The sequence below is a fragment of the Scleropages formosus genome, chromosome 10, assembly GCF_900964775.1.
Source record: "Scleropages formosus chromosome 10, fSclFor1.1, whole genome shotgun sequence".
Lineage (NCBI taxonomy): Eukaryota > Metazoa > Chordata > Actinopteri > Osteoglossiformes > Osteoglossidae > Scleropages > Scleropages formosus.
In genome coordinates this window covers 6,173,552-6,192,386 of record NC_041815.1, presented here as the reverse complement: position 1 = coordinate 6,192,386, position 18,835 = coordinate 6,173,552, and the positions used below count along the sequence as shown (strand labels likewise).

At 41.5% G+C, this 18,835-nt stretch overlaps 2 protein-coding genes across 3 annotated transcripts in view; both read right to left on the bottom strand.

Moving 5' to 3' along the window:
• Positions 1–4,973: 4,973 nt before the first annotated feature.
• mlnr (motilin receptor) lies at positions 4,974–7,323 on the bottom strand. Its single transcript, XM_018763873.1, has 2 exons — positions 6,603–7,323; positions 4,974–5,440 (listed from the first exon to the last, which is right to left on the bottom strand). Exons 1-2 carry the CDS (start codon positions 7,321–7,323, stop codon positions 4,974–4,976), a joined length of 1,188 nt encoding a protein of 395 aa, XP_018619389.1.
• A 4,382-nt stretch (positions 7,324–11,705) lies between these two features.
• The window catches only part of fndc3a (fibronectin type III domain containing 3A), a 32,696-nt gene continuing 25,566 nt past the window's right edge, over positions 11,706–18,835 (bottom strand). For both annotated transcript variants that reach the window (XM_018764640.2, XM_018764649.2), the window contains 7 exons: positions 18,445–18,558; positions 18,023–18,172; positions 17,087–17,385; positions 16,495–16,707; positions 15,890–16,056; positions 15,436–15,560; positions 11,706–13,337 (listed from right to left, as the gene is read on the bottom strand). In XM_018764640.2, the coding sequence (XP_018620156.2) occupies positions 13,023–13,337; positions 15,436–15,560; positions 15,890–16,056; positions 16,495–16,707; positions 17,087–17,385; positions 18,023–18,172; positions 18,445–18,558 (1,383 nt within the window). In that variant the 3' untranslated portion in view covers positions 11,706–13,022. The remainder of the gene's footprint in view (positions 13,338–15,435; positions 15,561–15,889; positions 16,057–16,494; positions 16,708–17,086; positions 17,386–18,022; positions 18,173–18,444; positions 18,559–18,835) is intronic.

Below are 18,835 nucleotides of genomic sequence, written 5' to 3'. Positions count from 1 at the left end.
GGTCGAGAACATGGAAGAAGAACGGTGCACGGCCGGCCGGGCCGCCCCCGATAAGGATCACGTGTGAGTGAGCCGACATCCTGTTTGAGATAAACGTGCAGCTCAAGAAAGCGCCGCCCCCTCAGCCCCTCACAGCTGCAGTCCTCAGGAAGCCACCCCGCTCTTCGAAGCCACCGTTTTCAACGATGGTGCTTCCTGCCGGTGGCTCGGAGGCAGGTGCGGCGAGGCCCAAACAGGAAGGCGAGCGACACAAAGAACAAGTACCAGCTCACGCGTGGAAATGGCTGCAGGAAAGCTTTCAGGATTTTGCGGCACGATGTTTTCGGGAGCTGTGAGCCCTTCAGCAGGATGGACGACATTCATTAAAGCAAAGGCCCTGGAGGTGTAAACTACCAGAAATGTTAGTGTAAAACCAGTAATGCAGAGTCATACATAAGCAGCAACATTCCGAGGAACTGTTGTGGATAAAGAATGGTAATACACATAACGATTTTTTACAATTTACTTGCATTTCTGTCGGACCTTTTCCGCCAACAAAGTCACGAGAAATGCAAAGCCTTTCCAGGCACTTTGATAGTTTATTCTAGGAATGTGGTAGGATACACGTCTACTGGACTGGGGTACATACAACAATCCAAGAAAGCTTTAATGAAAAATCTGATTTCTCCCTCATTACACTTTTGTTCAATCGTAGCCCAAACTCCTTTCTTGATCATGTTATGGTACACAGACTCTCTACTCTGACGTGTTTGGCAAAGAAATATATTTTAATGTGGATGTTAACATGTGGATGACAGAAGTGTTTAAATTTCTCTCCCTTGAAAAACTGACATTTGATTTGCACGACAATCCTGTAGAATTGTGGAATATGTGAACCATTATGAAAAGTGCCACATGATCATACCTGTGATAAATTGTAACCTTTTGACCCTGAGGCCTCACTCTATGTATGTGAACATGTTTGCTTTTTCTCATGTGCTGTCTATCTGTATGCTGTTTTGACCCCGTGCTGTGCAGAAAACCAATACACACATTTTTAAAAAATGTATCATTAGTAATTATTGTAATATATGTATTAGTTAATTGTTGATGTTGTTTCTTTCCTATCAACGGAAAACTCACCCAGGGTCATTAACCGCTTCTCAAAATCAGGGTCACGGAGGTCAGGAGCCTGTCTCGGAAGCACTGGCTGCAATGGAAGTGACGGTACACCATATTGCAGTGTAGCCCCCACAACACACAACGGGCAATTTAGGGTTTATCTAAAATTCATGTCTTTGGACTATGAGTGGAAGCCCATGAGAACGGGGAGAACATGCAAACTCCAGACAAACTGAGCAGGATTCAAACCTACATCCATACTGCTAAGGTGCAGTGAGATAGCAGTGCAACCCACTGCACCACCATCCCATTGAAATGGAAGACTAAATGTGAATTTAATACTCATAAGAGTCAATGCACTTTTACATTTTGGATCAGTGCCCTTACTATTATAGGTGAAGCAAACTGGGACTCAACAGATTTTCATCCGCTGATGTCCTTCAGCTGCTTTGTCTGATCTGTACTCCTCTGAGCTCCTCCTTCTGTTGTGTGCTCATTTCTTTTGGTGGTTCCAAGCCATCCACAAAAAAAAAAACTGAAGTAGCAGTTTTTTTATAAAAATGAAGCGAAAATGAGGCAGTTAAGGAACACAAAACAAGGAAGGATGCATCTGAGTAGCGACAGAATATCAACAGCTTGCAAAACTCAGCTGGCGAGAGCGTCAAGCTGTCAAAGGTGGAATGTCCAATGAGGGATCCGCACTTCAGCTTGAGAGCTCTACAGGTAAGGTTGAGTTATCAATAATGCCACGGTGACCTAAGCTTCCTCATTTAAACTACATTACCGTTCTCTAGTTCTACACATTTCCATGAAGGTGTTCCACGCAGAACAACGGGGACCTACTGCACCTTCTAGTGGCCAAAAACTGACAGCTGAAAATGTCTTCCCGAAAGAGGAGTCAAACATCTCTCAGAACTTCTGCGAAAAGTGAAGCCTCATAGCGTAAAAAAGAAACCCAAAGTGTTTCATTGGTGATATATTCTCAAAAATATTTTCTTTCAGAATTATCACAAATTTAAAGGGCATTCAAACCTGGATTCACGCAAAAATGAAAGAGGAGAAGAGTTCTGTAGAGAAGCTCATGTCAGCTTGCTGCCTTCAGTGCTCTCAGAGCTGGTGTTAAAAAAGACATCCAAAGACTTTTTAAAAATATTTCAACAGAGCAGCTGCCTATTGCAGCGGTCACTGACCATGATTCTGAGGCCTGCAGTCAAGTTTAAAAGAAGTTCAGTTACTGGTAGCTTTTCATCAAAATCTCCATGTGAGCTGGTTTACTTTCTAAAGTACTATACATTTAAAGGAATCATTTCAAATTTCTGCATACCCCACAGCCTTCCAAGACCATAGTGTGGGAACCTCTGGAATGGGAGAACTCTTTTATGTAGTGCCAACTATAGGGAGAAAATCGTGGTCATTTGATAGTCGGGACAGGCGGTTGTTGATGATGGATGGATTTCAGAAATCATTAGGCTGGAATACCGAACTGCAGGTGAGCATTACATCCGTATAGTTCCAAGTGTTTCCTCGTCACCCCAGTATAGGATACGTACTTCCAGTTCTGAACTCCAGAAGGCAGGAACAATGCCACGAGTAACGCAAGAAGGCTCCCAATAATGTCAAAGTAAACCTTAAATTTAATTTATGCAGGAAACAGAAGGAGGCTAATGGGTCTTAGCAATTTTGCTGTCAATAAACATTGCACTTCTGTTCCATTTGCTTGCCGAACGAAAATTAATGAGCAGTTAGCCAAGATTGAACTCTGAAGATAAAGAGGTTATGCGCTAGTTGACTGTAAAAGTATTTTGGCCTGCTGACATTATTTAATTATTTGCCTCACAATGCAACTATGAGTTACATATTCTAGTTTCTCTTGTTTGTAGGAAAGACATTTTCATTACTCTTTGTTGGAGGAAACAGCATTGTTCACACCGATGAACAAGCTGGTGCCCCTCACTGAATTGCAGTAGAGAAGGAGAGAGTACGCTTTAAAAGAGGTGCAACACATTTATTTACCAAGCTGACCCTTTTTGCTAAAACACCTTACAATGATTCATCCGTTTAGAGAGCTTGGTAATTTATTTTCTACTGGTGCCATTGAGGTTAAGTACCTTACTCAAGGGCAGTACACCAGGAGGCGGGATTCAAACAAAGAATCCTCAAGTGGAAGGCAGCAGCTCTCAGAGCTACACTACCTGCTGCCCTGCAAGGTATTCTTGCTTTAAAACGTGGTGATATTCAGCGGTACTTTTACTGCTAACATATTCTCTGCAATGGCTCCCTGGAAAATGCTTGAAAGTTATTTGACAGAGGGGGCACAGTGGTGCAGCGGGTTTGACCAGGTCCTGCTCTCTGGTGGGTCTGGGGTTCGAGTCCCGCTTGGAGTGGTGCCTTGAGATGGACTGGTGTCCTGTCCTGGGTGTGTCCTTTCCCTCTCCAGCCTTATGCCCTGTGTTACTGGGTTAGGCTCTGGTTCGCTGCAACTCTGCTTCAGACAGTGTGTGTGTGTCATCTGACAGTGTTGGTACAGGTCATCTTTTCCCTTTCTTCACTGAAATGTGAAACGAAAACCTGGATAATCAAATTAACTGAAAAAAAAACATCCTTCACTTTAAAATAAAAAAAAAAAATGGAGTGTGATAAAATAATGACTTTAGCCCAGCTAAGCTGTGACCTTATGGACCCAGTAGAGATAAAAGTAGCTGTTTGTCTTCCCATTGGTGGCCTTGGCCAGATGTCACACAACATTCACATCTATCCTGTTTTACCGGCGCTGATTGAACCAAATGTCCCCTGAGTATGAGCACCAGTTGCATTTAAAAAAATAAATAATACGATTAGTTTAGGAAAAAAGGACAGATAAGGAAATAAAAACAATAAATATCTTCAGGAGTGACATTAATGACCTTTTAACCCCACACTAACACATTAACAAAGGAGGCGTTAATTTGAACACATTGATGTGGAGCAGGTATATAGCACAGTGAATCTCATTTAGAGGACGAGTAATAAAGAGCGGCGCTGATTTACAGTGACAAGGCATATACACCATTGCTGGTTCAGCCCTGGGATCTAATTTTTTTGGGTGGGGATGGAGGACTTGTCACACACATAATGACACTATTTTCATATTTATTCCATTTTATTGAGTTACCTTTACATCCATGGAATACAGACATAAACATGCAAGGGAGGGTTTGGCGCTTAATCTTCTCTAATGTGAAGAGAAATGAAAAATGATTCCAAACTAGATATGAACAAAAAGTGTGCACTTTACCATTATCACACCTTGTGCATATGCACAACGGCACAAAAGTAATTCTGTGACAGAGTACATAGCAAAATCAAAAATAAATTTTAATGTTAGGATGAGTGTTTCATGTTCAACAACATTTCCACAGCCTATGGAACCACGAAGAGGTTTCTTTAAATATGTATATAAGTCCATTTCGGAAAAGTTCCCATTTAAATGGCTTCAGATGACATCATGAACGTTAATGAGAATGTGCTTTACCTCCTTGTTGGCGTCTATTCAAGATGAGTCATGGAGAATGATTTCATCTCTACCACTCATGTGCTGTGTGTATCAGTGATGATGACACACCAGTGGTCTTCGGTGGTTCATGTACAGGCCTTTCTGGGCACCAGGGGCCTGTAAAACTGAAACTTGCTTTGATTTCCTTAATGTTTCCATATCTGTGTTCTGCAGCACACGACACCAGGGCTACAGAGCGTTATGTAAAGACACAGTGTTTTTCGCAGATCACTGCTCTGACTCAGTTGTGCTGTATGTGGCTGCGAAGTGAGCTGTTCCTGACTGATCTGTGTTGGTCCTTTCAGACCTCATCAATCTAGAATCAGAGCACCATTTTTTCTTACTCATCCACAGGTAGTCCCATGCCTCTTAGTCTCTCACCTTTTTCATTACTTAAATCCTCTCCATCCTGAGCCTCCTTCCCCCAGCCCTCCTCCTTTCGACAGTCTTGCAGATGGGGGCAAGGTGTGTTCCCCTCATCATACACTACTACGAAGCTCTCTTGGCAGGTATGGGCATCCTCCTGGGACAAAGGATGCTTCTGCTCTGCCCGCAGCACTTGGTTCCGGTGGCGGCGGCGACGGTGGCGGTGACGGAAGAAGAGTTGCCAAGCAGCCGCTCGGTACTTGCGCGACATCACGTTGTAGAGTATGGGGTTGATGGAGGCGCTCAGGTAGAACAGCACCATTGAGGCCACGTTGAAGTCCTGGCTCAGCTTGGCGCCGAAGTAATCATCCACATGAGTGAAGAGGTTTCGCCCGACATGGAAGGGCAACCAGCAGATGGCAAAGGCCAGGACCACCACCGCTGGAATGTGCAGCATGAGGAGGAGGAGAAGAAATAGGAGAAAGAGGGTAAGTCAGGAGGTAAAATGAGAAAAGGAAGTTAATCTTCAGTCCAAAGCCAATTCCTTCACTCCCAAATAGCACAGCCCTGATATGTCCTTAATTTTTTTTTTTAAAAGAGCTTTAACATTCACAGGCTCCCTTTCATGTGACTACTTCTGTCTTGTAATCAATGTTGTTCTTGTTGAGGAATAATTCAGTCTTCCTAACATCTCGAAAGCACTGCTAAGGTAAAATCATGTACATATCAACTTTCCAGCATGAAAATCCCCATTAAATGTCATTTGTCGGTCTTTGCAATAACAGTATGGTTGGGTATTTGAAAAACACACATAAACAGCAGAAATATTAGCCTGTATTCTGTGTGTGTGTGTGTGTGTCATGTTCAAGTAATGTGCAAAATCTGGATAATGTAAAATAGAAATAAATGTGATACTTGTTTAAGGAGGGTGGACATTTTTCAAACAATAGTTTCAGGTTGTGTGTTGTGTGTTATAAAGAAATCATCTGCTGAAGACTGGTTTAGCACAGAGGAATTTATGGGAACTTCCTACACTGTTTCCTACAAAGCAGCCTCCAAGACATTTTCAAAAACAAGACAATAATTCCTTGTATTCCCAAATACAATGTGGAAAAAATGCACCTTTTATCAGAGGGGCCTTAGATTCTAAATGTAGATAACGGTGCAGTACAACAGGATGATCACCCTCACGTATTTGGCATGTTTGCATTTTATTGCTATTGTCTACACCACAAAAAAAAGAGTAAATATATAAATATACGTTGGCTCTAAGCATCTACCTTTTTTCTGCTTTAAAAATGATAATTTGATCTTTCTGTTAAATCAAAGGATTTCTAGGATCACCCTTTTGGAACTTCTTTGATAGTGCTGCGTGACCTGTAAAGTATTCTAACCCCTTTTACTATACAGGATATGAACATTTTTGCCATATCTGGTTGTATAGCTCCTGCCTCTATTACTGTGATCCAGTGCTATTTTGATCTGTTGTTAATTAACAAAAAAGAAGGAACAACAGTGAGTCTTGAAGTGAAAAAGCTTTTAATTTGTTGCTTGCGGTGTAGATGAGTAGGAGGTAAGCTACCAGAATTAAATGCTCACTCACCCAGAATTTTGATGGTCTGCTTATGTGACCTCTTACGACCCATGGCACTGGGACCCTGCAGGTCTCCTTTGCTTCGCCAGAGCTTCCGGCCAATGGAGCCATACAGAAAAATAAGGCAGAACATGGGGCAGAAGAAGTAGACCGTGGACACCCAGATGGTGGTGTGCAGGAGGCCTGAGGCAATCGCGTATCTGGTGGGCTTGCACTGGCGCGTACTATCATCCAGGTGCGTGTCATTGTCATATTCCACCCCTACCAGGAAGATGACAGGAGTAGCTGAGAGTAGAGCAAAGCCCCACATGGCCAGGATAACAAACTTCACCCGTTGCTTGGTTGCCAGCACCTTGGCTTTGAGTGGAAAGCAGATGGCCAGGTAACGCTCCACACTGAGCGCAGTAATGTGCAGGATGGTGGCATAGGTGCAGCCCTCATTGATATAGTGTGACAGACGGCACACTAGTTCACCAAAGACCCAAGGTGTGTACTTCCACAGGCGGTAAAGGTCAAAGGGGAGGCTTAGGAAGATGACCAGGTCAGACACAGCCATGCTGGACAAGTAGAGGTTGGTGGTGGTCTTCATGTCCTTGAAGTGCTGGATGATGAGGATGGTCATAGCATTGCCAGTTACACCTACCAGGAAGAGGAGCAAACAGATGACAGTAACAGGGATAAGTGTGGAAGTGGGGAAGAGGGAGTCCTCGTAGTGGTAGTGGTCCTCCATGGGAAGCTCTTAGTCTTGTTTCCTTGAGTTCTGATCAGGTCCAACAAGATTTGAGTGACTGCATGGCACAGGATGCATAGGATCAACCAAGACAGCCACTGGTGACTCCGACCGGTTCCGAATATAAGCAGGGTTTTCTGCAATCCAGGTGCAGCATCAATGGAACTGTGCACGATCCTTGCTTCACGCAGGACTGCTGCACACTTGCAGACAACAAACGTGAAAAATCCATGTAGAAAGCGTACACTCATGTACGAGAACCATTGAATTTCATCGCTCTCCAGTCTACTTCCAGATCCATTCCCATATGTTTCTCCCCTTCTCTGTTCAGTCTCACCACTTCAAAACTTGAGATTCTCTGCCGTTTAAGTTAGAAGTTAAAAATAAAACATGCTGGGATCTGAACATTGGGTCCCAGTGTTCAGGAATGAATAAACAGGTTGACCGCTGTGCCGTACTGAGACGAGCTCGCAAACAGGGCTTTGCACATGAGCTTCTTAATAAGACAGAGAGAGAGACAGAGGACAAGAGGGAGGGAAGAAGGGATAAAGAGAGAAAGGGGAGGAAGAGAAGGTGGGTCTATTGCAGATCTTTCTTGCTAATTTCATATTATTGTATGGGCATCATTTCTTACTATGTAAATTCCAGTTTTTATTATTCTTCTTTAAACATTACATTCAGGTCGAAGTCTAAAAAAAAAAGCTGTAAAAATATTCAGAATCAGTTTGTAATCCCTTGCTGGAGTATCCATTCATTTCGTGCAGTCTTTGCACCTACACTGAATTCACAGATTAAAACAGGACAGTCCAAAAGTATGGAAAAATAAAAAAGGTAAAAGTAATTGTTAAATTAAATATTAATTTATATGGATCATCAGCAGTTATCTTGGACAATAAGCAGAGATACAGTAAATCCACTAAATACAGTACTTCAGAAGAAATTATTACCAGGAAGGTGATCAGAAATCGTCGATACTCAAGAGTCACACATCTGCAACTATGTCTCTTTCTCGTAATAATGCACACATTGTATTTCCTATGAGACGTACGTCGCTTTGGAGAAAAGCGTCTGCTAAATGAATACATGTAAATCTCCATGACTCCCCAAGACAAATCTGATCAAATTTATTTGTTTTTGATTGCATTTGTTCCCCATTGTATTTTCTAAAATTTTTCTGTTGCGGACCGGAAACAGCCTGGCAATTCTGCTTTCCACCATTAGGGGCAGCAAAATGCATTCGTATAAAATAGAAACTCCGTCTGTGGAGGGGGGCATGGAGGGGCAGCCTAGCGGAGTACACAGAATTAGCATCTGTTTCATTTATTATCTCTGACTGCAGAAGCTACAGATCGAATAAACAAAGGTTTACTTTAATAACCCTGTGATGTGCATTTGCCTGTCAGTTGTCATTTGTTTTTGGTTTGTCATTTTTTTATCTGTAATCTGTGAAAGTGCTCTGAGCCTCCCATCAGGATGGAGCGCAAAATAATTAATACATTATATTGTATTCCATTTTATTGCATAGTGTTTTTTTTCTATGGTTTGTCTAGGATAAAAGTAATTTTTATGTAAAATAAGTTTTATCGTCTGTGTTCCTTAGTCTGCGTTTGGAATTTAAACAAGATTTATCAGTTGGCTTTTTAATCAGTGTCACTCAAGAATGTTTTTTTTGTGTTAAACCTTAATCGATATATGCAGATTTGAGGAAAACTGTAAACTTGACTGCAACATAGTTATCTATATTCAATTTTAACTAAATTACGTTTTTGAGTTATCAATGGAAACATCAATCTTGTAGACATGTAACTCTTGACAGCCTATTTACAAAACATTTGAATCCCACACAAAAACATACACAACCCATATTATGCCATATGTGAATAAATAAGGCACATCATCACACATGAGTAAGAATCATAGAGTTTTTATTGTGCACGGATCATCCAGGTGATATCATGGCTATAGGGTTAATACTGGAGACACATATTTTGAGCCTACAATGACTGTACAAATTCATAGTGATCTGTTTGGTAGTACTTGATATTTAACATTGTGTTTTGGAATGTACAGGGCAAGAAGTAAGTGGAAACACTGAAATAACAAAAAATTGTTACTTCTTATTTGTGTAATTTATATACTATATGTTATTTCATCTTCTCTGTGACAGAGAAGATATTGAAATGGCACATTTCATTCAGTCACTATCAAAAATATGAATTTATGTTTTACTAAAGACATCTAAGAGCAGGATATCTAATATACCAGAATTTCTACACCCCCACCCAACAGGTACTACATCTTGCAAAGTTCCGATATTTATATTTATATTTATTTTTAAAAGGCTGAAGTGCCAGTAAATTGACATACCGTCAAACACAACAATCAGTCATACAACCAGACTGCTGAACTGCAATTGATATCAGTTGACAACTGGACACCCTGACATAACTTCATATTAAAACATATTTTGTAAACTTTTTGTGAACAAATAACACCTGATTACTAGTCAATCAAAATAAAAATCTTATATATATATATAGGATATGTGTGTACATATATACATAGATATATGTATACACATCACACACAGTGTATATAGACAGCTCAATGTAAATAAATAAATATGGATTTTTATTTCAAAATATAATATTAAATATATTTTCGTCAATTAAACGGATTTCACTAAAATTAATTTCACAAAAGTAAACAAAAAAATGACAAAAAAAGTGGCAAGTTTCAAATTAGAAGGTACTAGAAATAACAGCACGACTTTTCATGATTCCTAAACTATATATTAACCAAAAACTTCTGAAAAGGTATGGATTTTCAAATTTATTCTCAAAAGAGAAAAATAAATATTACTTTTTCTGCATGGTGCTTACTATTTATACAATTTTTTGAAGATATTTGTGTGCTTTACAAGTAGCAAAAAAATATAAATGTAGTATTATTGGTTAAATTAATTTAATTTTTTTTCCATTTTATAAATCTCTTTGCAAATGACCAGACAATATACTGCAATATTTTTCTTTGGTCATTCTGTCCTCCGTATTTTATCTGAATGCCTCAGTAATAAGTTGCTAGATGCTGAATCCATCATCTTTAAATCTCACTTCATAAGTAAAAGGTTTTTTTTTTTTTACTGCTCTTAAAGGGCACTTTGGGGAAATGCATTTCATCCAGTTTTCTCACAAACTTTGCATTCCACAAACAAAAATAGTGCAAAATACTGCTTTGTCTCCTCCAGCTGCCACCCACGTGGAGCTGTATAGAGATTACCCTGACAAAATCCATCTTTGAACCATCTGTGTACAACAGAGGTTCCCCCGTTTATGTGTTTGCATGTCACCAAATGGAATTAGACAGAATTAATGGATCTTCTTTCCCATCTGTGAGAATTATTGTTTGCTATGGAAAATATTTGTGCAAGCCTTAAGTCACATCAGTAGCAATGATTATTATTTTTTATTGATTCATGTTTTTTTTTTTCTTCTGCTGTTTCTGTAATTAAGTTATTATTAAACAGCAACTATTTGCATTTCATCCTGGAAGCTAGAAATTGGATATAATTTGCAGCGTGCCTCAGAGACACGGATGTTGATCATTATTTACTGCTACCTTCTTTTCCTGGTTCAGATACTGCACATATTATGACATAAAATTAGATCTTTAGGTCTTCTTGATGGATGAGCAGCTATTACTTAAGCTGTTTAGTTATTATCATCATATATGCATCATTATTATCTTGCTACACACCATAAAGTTTATATGAGCTGAATATGCATTTTGATTTATGGAGATGATTCATTTGGCTTCAAAGCAAGATTCAATGTGTAATCAAACATTAAAAGCATTTAAACTTTCAGATAGTCACTCAAAATGCAATGTATATTTATAATGCATACTCAGTTGACTAGCGATACATAACTACTGGCATTTTTAAATTATCTGTTTTTTATATCTTGTTTATGAAGACAGAGAAATGCCATTCATAGAATTTTCTGAGGTTGGTCACTTGGTTCTGGGGAAGAGAATGATGGTCGTACCCTAATGTACTTGTGATGCAACATGTAAGCTGAAATAAATATGAAAAAGACGTACAGTGCCCGGTACATTGAAATATGAAAGTGGAAGAGTAACACAAACTGAAAGAAAAAGGAAAAAATACACAAGAACACAAGCTGAGCTACAACAATCAATCATTTCGTACAATTTCTGCATTATACCTCTGCACCACTAACCTGATCACTCATACATAGATGGCCCCTGCTCTACAACGAATATGCACCAAAAATGTGGGACTACTTTCCCTAAAAGTCTAAATGCTTTGGACTGATGTGATTAGAGGAGTGAAACGCATGCATACTTGTTCAGGTTTCATGTTTTTTTTTTTTTTTGGGGGGGCACATTCAAGTCTGTTTCACCAGCTTCTTTACATACACTGTCTCCTCTTTTTAGATTTACGTTTACATTTATTCATTCAGCAGACACTTTCATCCAAAGCGACGTACATCTCATAGAAAGTACAACGTGGGCATTACATTAGCTGGAAGAGAAACTTAGATGCAGGCGCGTGATACTTAAGTGCAGTTAGTTTGTTCTTAACAAACACAACTGGGCCAGGAAATATATTTTTAATTCGATTTGATCCAAAATCCAAATTCACTACTATTACTAAGTCACGATCAATAAAAAATGAACAATGTAGATGTGCCTTGAATGACTGGCATGTTAGGTCCTGTAAAACCCTCAAATATAGTAATAACAAATAAAATATACTTTGTAGGACCTTTTATTTAAATACTAAAGCTACATTGAAACTAATTTAAATTGACCGACAGATTAAATTGACTGCTGTGCAATGCCTATGGGTGTAAAATTAGAAGCGGAACTTTTAGAAAACAGATAAATGAAGAAAATGCCATTTTAAATAAATAAATAAATAAATAAATAAACTGAAAAATGTTAGTATCTTCAAGAACTCCTAATTCAGTTGTTAATCATACAAGGAACCAGTTTACTTGGGATGAATAAATAAAGTAAATATAAAAAGCCGGGTTGCACTTTGGGCAAAAATCACACGAAACGATGCTAGCTGTAAATAAAGAACGGATTTCCCATGGATATGGACAACACGGCATGCCTCAAGTAAAAGAAAGACTTCATCAACCACATTTCAATTTCTATCTTACCCTTCTTATCTAATAATTACTGTATTTTATCATGTTCAAACTTTAGCGTTCTTATTCTTATTTCACCAATTTAATAATACGTAACAATTACTGTATTTGGGTAAGCTTCTAATGATGCTGTACGTACATTACAGCAGCACGGTGAATCAAAGAGAGTAGCAGCAGGAGACACAACGTATAGCACTAAACTGTAAAAGATATATACTACTAAAGTGTTTTCTTTAAAAACACCTTTAATAGCTGCAAAAGGCGTAAAAATTGTAAAGAAAATTTTTTAAAGTATTTTTTTCATAATACTTGATTTTGAGTTAAACTGCATTCCTCTGAGTCTACTGACACATCTGATGGGATCAAGTGTTTTATAGTGAGATGTGGTCGCCAATAAGGAGCAATATATCTACAAAACAACGTATAGTGGGGGGGTGCCATATAGCAGGGACCATCTGTATGGCAAAGGAAATGGACTTAAACAAAGGTCGATGTTACCATAAAAGCATGTGGTATAGGTCACTTGATGACAAAGTACTGGATGACAAAGGCGATGAGGATGGAGGTGACGGCAAAAACCACCAGTATGAGGGCGGCACACTGTTCGTCTGTCAGGCTGACGCTTGTCCGCACTGCCTTGGTCCCACCTACGGCCCCACCACCCAGCGCCGCTGCTGCCTCACTGCGCTGGGGCAGGAGTGTCACCGTGGTGCTGTAGGGCCCTGGTAGGTCTGGGGGCGTGGCACACTGGCGGATGGCGCCAAGCCGGAAGCGATACTCGTTGCTGGGCTGCAGGCTGGAGGCCTGATAGGATGTGGCCGAACCCTTGTAGATCTGGAATATTAGGAGTCAGGGGGAAAAAAAAGCGGGGATAGGTAAACAAGAGGAGGATTGGGATGGGAGAAGAAAATAATAATACAGGTTTACTGATTTACAGGTTTAAATGTATGGTTTATGTTAGTTTTGGTAAAAAATTCAGAGCTATTATTTTTTTAAAGTAAGCTAGACCGGTACCATTACCACCTCATTCAGCTACACAACCCAGACATATGGATGACAAGGCAAAGTATGGTAGCACGCGGTGCTCAGGGTTCGGATGGGGCAAAGAAGGGCACATAGTCACGGTACATTGTGAACGTGTATTGGAACACCAGCACACAGCGAGAGGTGTCAGCGAGAACAAATGCAAATAATGCTCTTGGGCTAAGGACCCCTTTTCCTCAAGAACCTGCATCTCCAGCCAGCCCTTCCAACCTTTTTCAGTCTTCTCACACTCCCCAACCTCAAGCACTTACACCTTTATAATTCCCGTCAGCCCCCACAGCGGATGAACAACTATCTCACATTTTTACCACGATTCAGATTATCTCAACTATTTACGCTAAACATCTTTTCCCGCTCGAACATGACGCTTTTCAGTAATGCGGGACGTTACAGTATAAATTAGATCTTAGAATTATAGCAAGGATTTATAATCCATTCGTGTACTTTTTCGTGTTCACAGGTAGACCCGCATATACGGACTCCCTTCTGCTAGCGCATGGAATCTACCGGGGATCGACATCACCGAAGAAATTCAAACAGCAACGCAAAACCAAAGGTGAAGGCTCGCGGTTTCCTTTGAACCCCAGATCAGGGTTACAAGGAAGTTTACCTGTGAAAGAAAAAGAAATACATCCAGCGGCTTTCTCTAATGAACCTGAGATTTACATCAGGAAGTCAACCTGCAGAGCAGACAAGAGAAGCTTTGAAGATAAAAAAACAGAGCTATGAGTGCAGAGGGCACAGTGGTTAGAGCCATTGCCTTGCACTTGGAAGATTCCAGGTTTGAACCCTTGAGTATCATTTAGGGTAAGTTTGAGATGAGCTGGAGGGAATAGGAATATTTCACCATAAAAATAAAGGAATGAATAATTTCACTGAAGGCTTTTTGATATTCTGTCCATTTTGTTGAACAAATTTGAACCTGTTAACAGGGAATATGTGTAAAAATACACTGCAACAAAAGCACTGGAGGGTTCTACTGGTACTAATTAAAGTCATACTGAAGTTTTATATGAGTACCACTGTCACGGTTGTTTTACCAAGTATTGTGGATCCTAAAGTACATTTTTTTTTTTTTCAGGTGTTGACAATTTCTATTGAAATCTGTTTTTTCTTATGTCATTTTTACTGCTTAGCAGATACTGTACTATGTTCCGCTTTCCTTCAGACTGTAAATGGCATTTTATGCTTCCTTTATTTGTACATTATAAACAAATTAGAGCCCATTCTCTGTCAGTCCTGTCCTGAGGACCACAACTAGAAGATTTAAACCTGGTACCTCACTCGATGGCACCAGCAAGCACATTTGCAAGAGAATGATTTTGCTCTTATCTAATTCCAGGGTTACACCATGGAGTGCGTGCTCAATGGCAGTCGAATCATTCAGGCTGCTTCATTTGATTTGGGACCCCCTGGACTGTGAAAATCTCAGGTACTGTGCAATCACACTTGTGCACCTGGCTGTGGCATCATTCCAAATTACTGTTCCATTAAGCCATGCTGAGCAACAGCATGACCTGCAGCATATACTTCGCAGACGTGTGACCTTTGGATGATGGACGATACCAACGCATGAGCAGAAAAGGAGTTTGGCCCTGAGGCTGCTATCTACATATTCAAAATTGCAAGCTGACATCAAAGTGTCAAGGAAGTGAAGAGAAAGTAGGATGCTCTATGAAATGTCCCAAGGCCATAGACAAAGCAATTGCCGCACATCGACCCAGGCTGATGTTTTGGTTAAAATTAAGAACAAAGTCTAACTTTCCTCGGAAGGTATCAGAGGTTATTTACACCACTTAGGTTTATAATAAGAAGATAGAATGAATGTGATCTTCCACTTTTGGCCATTTCTTTCACAGTGACATGATATGTCTTCTATGAAAATTACCTGTTTGAAGTCTGTGTTTCCTGTCATGCACTGCAAGGAGTAGATGATGGGATCCCCCTTCATGGGGGGCGTGGACTCCCAGGTCACCTCACATGTGTGGTCATTCAGGCGCTCAAGGCGGGGGGCTGAAGATCACCAGGTGGGTTGAGCAGTAAGACAACAACACCAAAAAAGATAAGACACCAAGACAAAAATGAGTGGTTGATATGAAAAGAGTATACCTAAAGCACAGCTGCCATGCTATTCATCATGGACTTCAGGCTATGCTGGTTTTCGTTGCAAATAACACCTTAATTAACCGAATTATGCTCGGATCAGTGGTGAATTAACCATGGAATCCAATTTGCGTCAAACCAAGTAAGGGATTTCTCTCCTTTCTGTTTGTGTTAAACCGACTTCATGCCACAAATTTAATACAGCTAAACATTTTTCTAAGAGTTTTTCAAGATTGTACCTTTAGGAGCAGGAGGGGGAGAGCACAGGGTGCTGAATGTGTATACATCAGAGAAGGGTCCTTCACCCCCCTCATTGAAGGCCTGAATCCGGAACGAGTAGGCGGTTGACTCAACCAGCCTTTGGACTTTGTGAGTGTGGCATGGTCCTCTATACAGGCATACGAACCTTCTCAGAAGAAAATAAAGTTAGAGAGAAGGGAGAGAGATGTTTAACTTTTTAGCAGTCCAAACACCAATGAAGAGGCAGAAATGTGATCGTTAACCTTAATCATAAACTTAAATGTCACAGTCTTTAAATGTGCATTCACAGCTAGCATTGTCAACTGTCCAGCATTAGCTTGGACACCCTGTATTTTTGCCAAAAAATATCCAAGACGAATGAATAAATGGTCATCTTGTTGCCGCACTTAGAGTTCCAGCATCATCCAAAAACTGATTCAGCTCTACTTATATTTCTAGGCTGCGAGCAATTTCCCCACACCTTAAATGATGACCAATAAAGTATTGGCAGGTCTACTGAAATCTTACTTCAAGTTGAAGCTGCAACGTGTTTCCAGCTGGTTTAGCAAATGGCAAACCCAACAGTCTACTACCATTTACTCACCTCCCACTTTTATCTTCCATCTGCAGCTGGTACTGAAGAGGATCTGAGGGACTGGTCCGTATGGATCCCTCGCCCCACTTAAGCCTCAGAGTCTGATGGCTGAACGCTGTACACTCGAGCCGAGGGGGTTGTGGTGGCCTAGGTTTGGTCCTCATTTTGACCATGGGGCTGAAAGGGCCTGCGCCCAGACTGTTCAGTGCTTGGATCCGGATCCTTGTGCAGCCAAGAAGACGAGCTCATTTTATTTCACCATTTTATCTGGCGCATAACAAAATGCCCAACTCAAAGGCTCAGAGGTAAGGCAACCCATGGGAGATGTGATCACAAAATTGTAAAGAACTCTGATGTATTACCATCATGCCCAGTAATTAACCTGAATTGCTTCAGTAAAAAATCCAACTATACAAGTTAAGACTTTACAAAACCAAGCTTTGTACCATGGTTAAACCCATGCTTTTCAGCTCAGTATTTTTTGGTGTCATATTATTACAAATGTACTGGATAGCAGCACTTTATTGCCAAGATCCACCACAGACTTCTTGATGGTATCTGTTGCCCTATATGTGATATCCTATTGGGAGGAAGAACCCACCTGTAAGTGGTGTCAGGCTGCAGGTGCTGGATGACATATCGAGTGACCGGTCCCACGGGGATCGGCTGCCGCTCCCCCAGATCAATGAGGTAGGAGGTGATCTCTGCACCATGGTCGCAGGGTGCCTCCCACTGCAGGCCCAGACAAGTTGAGGGGCAATAGGGGGCATCGGACCCCCGCCCTGCCGTCAGTTCCTCATCCTCCAGGGCCTGGACGCCGGCGACGGCTGCTGGCACAGAGCAGGGAGTCTGGCAAAGGACCACCTCACTGAAGGGTCCCACTCCCACTGCGTTCACCGCCTAAGGGGAGACACCAGGTGCTCACTTCATCAGTGTGACCACCACAACCGGTCGGGGTCTACACTCAAGAATCCGACTTCTGGTGGATCTCAAGCACACACAGTATACCCACCCACACACACACACACACACACACACACACACACACACACACACACACACACTGTCTGAAGCTGCTTGTCCTGAGCAGGGTTGCGGTGAGCTGGAGCCTAACCTGGCAGAGCAGGGTGCAAGGCTGGGACACACACACACACACACACACCCAGGATGGGACACCAGTCCATCACAAGGCACCTCAAGCAGGAATCGAACTCCAGACCCACCAGAGAGCAGGACCTGGCCAAACCCGCTGCACCACTGCGTCCGCAACCCCCCCCCCCCCCCAGAGTATACCTTGTTACACTTTTCAGTTAAGAGAATAAGAAAAATACCCGTACCATTCCTACTGGTATGTACATCATCAATTTTCAATCTCTCTTTCCTGTAAATTGAAACATTTATGCTATTGCTCATTTTTATAGTTACATTTAGACAGAAGTCATTCAGTTTACGTACTTTTTTCACATGTACAACATCAGTACCCCCTACCAGGACCATCGGGCCAGTGTCTAATGCCTTCCGTTTGCCTCCAACTCACCTGTACCCGGAAGAAGTAGCTGGTGGCAGGCAGTAACCCCCGTATCTCATGGCTGAGCCCAGGACCAGAGTAGCATGTCTGCACGGTGGTCTCAGTCACGCCCCACTCCAGTCGGAACTCCGACACCGGGGTGCCGTTAGAGGGCGGGGTCTGGATAGACACACACACAAATAACCGAGAAGGTATTTCTGTAACAAGCAGGGATGAGATTAAGGCCTCTTCCAGCATGGCATCGATCCTTTCTAAAGCGTTTCATGAAAGGGACTGAGTCATCTCAGTAAATGACTTCTGCCATTGCCAAGTTCACACACAACGATGTCTTTTTTGTTTAGGGCAATGTGCAAAAGCTAGACATACTAGACCCCACTCAAAGTAAAGTCACTTGTCAGACTTCACTGCCCCTGAACCAGAGTGAGCCTCACCTCCCAGCTGACAAGGGCACAGGTGGGCGATCTGCACACCACGTGGGGCGGACGGCAAGGCTCGGGAGCACCAGGGCATGTCGTGACCTCACAATAGTCAGAGAAGGGCCCGTACTGTCAAAACACACACGCACACACACACACACACACACACACAAAGAGACATACACACAAACACAAGTCTTCTTCAGTCCAGTTGTGAAATCAATACATTCTGATGAGGGATCAAACTCTTAACAACTCTAACCTGCACAGACAGGACTAGCTGGACTAAAACCTCAATCCCTTTGTTTTGTACTCACACACACACACACACACATTTTCAGAACCGCTTGTCCCATACGGGGTCACGGGGAACCGGAGCCTACCCGGTAACACAGGGCGTAAGGCC